General features: G+C 43.3%; 1 gene segment (V, D, J or C); it reads right to left on the bottom strand.

Moving 5' to 3' along the window:
* Positions 1-919: 919 nt before the first annotated feature.
* LOC133609312 (T cell receptor alpha variable 38-1-like) lies at positions 920-2,763 on the bottom strand. The segment is given in 4 exon segments: positions 920-1,960; positions 2,118-2,228; positions 2,303-2,648; positions 2,716-2,763. Coding segments are annotated over 3 exon segments (489 nt in total).
* Positions 2,764-3,897: the final 1,134 nt, after the last annotated feature.

Genomic DNA, 3,897 nt, shown 5'->3' with positions numbered 1-3,897 from the left:
ACCCATTGAGAACAGACGCTGGCTTGACCATCACGCATATTTGATGAGCGGTACGTTAGCAGGACGTGATGTCATTTAAAACCAAACAAATGGCCACAGAAAGATGTAGATAATAGGTTAAAGAAAGATGTACCCGGTCTGATGATAGGTATAGCAGAGACAGACCTGCGAAGGTGATTTACTCTAATGTACAGATCATTAGCACCCAGAGCGTTTCTTTTTCAGGGGCAATTTCAGTTTCACAAATTCCTCAATAAATTCACTAAAACGTCTTCGTGGACTGATTGAGTCTGTTTAGCTGATGGAGAACTAGTTTCCGCAGTCTATTATGATGACTTCTGTTGTGTTTGATCAGCCCTTTACTGCCGTGCTACAAACATGAAATGGAAACAATTAAGGTATGTAAATAAAAACATCTCCAGTTTGCCACGCCTGTGATGTCCTGATAACGACAAAAGTTGTGAAAACCTCCTCAGAACCAGCTCTCAAACAGCCACAGTGGGACGAGGAGCCTACAGAGGTTTTTGTGCGAGTGCAGCAGAGATGTCAGTCATTGTGGGCTGGATGGTGCAGTAGAAGACAGCAGAGTCGCTCAGCTGCACGTCTTGGATCTTCAGAGGAGCTCGCTTGGCGGTGTCATTGATGCTGCAGCTGAACCTCTTTTCAAAGCTGCTCTCAGTCTTGCCCTGACTCCTCATGGAGAGGCTCAGGATGAACTTTGGTGCCGCCTGTCCGTCCTGTTTGTACCAGTAGATGTAGTCGTTGCTTCCAGAATTTTCATAGCTGCAGTCCAGCTTAACTGAGTCGCCTTTCATGGCGTACACATTCTCTGCTGGCTGGTGCACCGTCTGGCTGCCACATCCTGTCAGAGGACAACAAATGTGGTCAAACATCATATAACCTGACATGCTCACCTCAAATGACCTTACCAAGGCTCCAGGCAGCCATCAGCACACACACCAATGCACGCTTCATGTTTGCACTTCTGGGCTCCGTGCACGCTGACTTGGTGGCTGAGGAGGCGGGGTCTAATCCCAAAGAGGGAGGCACTTCACAACACATCACATACATAGGTGTAGTACTGGGGGAAACATCCCTCTTCAATACTTCATTATTGGAGAAAGACACATTTGTCCCCAAAAAATATACCGCAGAGGTATACATGATTTTGTTTTGAAAGTCCAACACATCGTCATGTGACTGACAGGCCCCTTGCCTCACAGCAGGGGGAGAGAAACGAAAGAGAGCAGGCTGTGAGGGCGACACTAAGCAGACGGTCTGGAACGATTTGTTGGGAACATTGCCATGAATATTACATGTTTATAATGTCTTGCAAATTGTTTATATTCATATTTAGAAACCATGTCCTTTGAGTTTAGTTATCTTAATCCTGGCATGGTCACCCGTTTCACAAATTCCTCAATAAATTCACTAAAACGTCACTGTGGACTGATTGAGTCTTTTTAGCTGATGGAGAGCGAGTTCCACAGCTGGTGGGTCCATGACGATGACTTCTGTTGTGTTTGATCAGCCGTTTACTGCCGTGTTACAGACACCGTTTGGAAACAATTAAGGTATGTAAATAAACATTTACAAAATATTTCTGTGTAAATAAGTCAATTTATAACGTATATATCTGTGGCTCATAGTCCGGTGCGAGCCAATATATGGAAAAATATATTTTTCTTCTAAAATTATGTGGGTGCGGCTTATATCACAGTGCGCTCCATAGCCCAGAAAATGGTCATTTTGGTTTCAGCTCACCATGGCCCAGCTCGAAAAGTACCTGTTGGATGACCTGGAAATTTTTACTTCATAGACGTTGGGGAGTTGAGATGCAGTCCAAAGAGAATGGACACAGCTTTTGGCAGGTCTTGAATGTTGTCCATCACAACTTCTCCCTAAATGATGATTCTCAGTGTGGCTGGGCTGAGATGCAGTGAGGATGAGGGCACAGCACCTTCATGTTAAACCAGGAGGATCCCAATGTCAATGTTAGACTTGCCGAGTTGGTGCTTTTTGAAACAGTCGTAGCAAAATGTCTTTAAAAAAATACAAGTATTATCAAGATAATACTTAAATGGGAAACACAAACGTTAAAAGTGTATCAAACAAACCTTTAATGAAGTGGTCACTGCAAACTCCTGCATACTTCGACTCTGCTCCCTTGGACTGGAGTGCATGGAGAAGCAAAAAAAATATCTCCAGTTTGCCACCCCTGTGATGTCCTGTCAACGACAAAAGCTGTGAGAACGTCCTCAGAACCAGCTCTCAAACAGCCACAGTGGGATGAGGATCCTACAGAGGTTTCTGTGCGGGTGCAGCAGAGATGTCAGTCATTGTGGGCTGGATGGCGCAGTAGAAGACTGCAGAGTCATTCAGCTGCACGTCTTGGATCTTCAGAGGAGCTCGCTTGGCGGTGTCATTGTTGCTGCAGCTGAACCTCTTTTCAAAGCTGCTCTCAGTCTTGCCCTGACCGAATATTGAGAGGCTCAGGACGAACTTTGGTGCCGCCTGCCCTTCCCGCTTGTACCAGAAGATGTAGTTGTTGCCTACAGAATTTTCATAGCTGCAGTCCAGCGTCACTGAGTCGCCTTTCATGGCGTACACATTCTCTGCTGGTTGGTGCACCGTCTGGCTGCCACATCCTGTCAGAGGACAACAAATGTGGTCAAACATCATATAACCTGACATGCTCACCTCAAATGACCTTACCAAGGCTCCAGGCAGCCATCAGCACACACACCAATGCACGCTTCATGTTTGCACTCCTGGGCTCCGTGCACGCTGACTTGGTGGCTGAGGAGGCGGGGTCTAATCCCAAAGAGGGAGGCACTTCACAAACACATCACATACATAGGCGTAGTATTATATTCATATTTAGAAACCATGTCCTTTGAGTTTAGTCATCTTAATCCTGGCATGGTCACTTGTCCATAATTTAATTGCTAACCTTGTCTAACAGTGTTCCTAAGCAGAATAATTTTCATTGTCATCATACAAATGTGCAATGACATTTTGCAAATTTCACTCGTTTCTTGTGGAAAAAGATTAAAAGGATTAAATTACGTCAACACTAGCTAAACTGTTTTGTCATCTCTTTCCAGGTAGCAAATGTCACCACCACAAAAGAGTGAAACAGCAGCACGAGCTCTATTTAAAAAAGAGTAACCTAAAAGTGTGAGTAACGGTTACACTACAAAACAACGACAACACCTAATTTTACTCGCTCATTAATCAACATGTATGACATTGTTAGATACTATGTGCAATTATGTCTTAAAGGGGAAGTGCATTTTTTGGGGAATTTTGCCTATCGTTCACAATCATTATGAAATTCATGACGACGGATCGATTTTTTTTAATGCAGTCCAAATATAAAATAAACGTAAATAAAAGTCAACTCACAGCGAAGCCAATGGCAGCTCCATTATTCCGACTATAAAATCCGCTAAATAACCATTCGAAAAGCGCCAACAATACTCAAGGTACATTTTGTGACTTCAATATTAAACAAGTATTAGTGATATTGTTATTATGAGCGCTAAAGCAGACAAACTATTTATAGCGGTGCTGTGATCACTTCCTTGTGTCCTTATGTTTACATCATCGAGTGGTCTGCTGTTTCCTCGCTTTCCTGCTCCCTGTAAGTTTATTGTAGATCATAAATCCTGCCTCGCACCTGGAAAGTATATATTTGAAATGATAATTGTGCTATGGCTCCATCTTTTTGACAAGTTTGCTCACTGAGAGTATTGCGGGTTGAAAATGTACTTCCTGTTTTGAATGCCGTAAACCAGGATTAAGCGTCCATAGCGTTTTTGCTCGAAAATATTCTTCATTTATCACTCCAAGCAACGTTTGTAAGTTTCATAGTTTGACTGAAACAATTCTTAC

Source organism: Nerophis lumbriciformis, linkage group LG02 (genome assembly GCF_033978685.3).
Source record: "Nerophis lumbriciformis linkage group LG02, RoL_Nlum_v2.1, whole genome shotgun sequence".
Taxonomy (NCBI): Eukaryota; Metazoa; Chordata; class Actinopteri; order Syngnathiformes; family Syngnathidae; genus Nerophis; species Nerophis lumbriciformis.
Note: the sequence above shows the minus strand (reverse complement) of the source record. Positions and strands in the feature narration are given on the sequence as shown.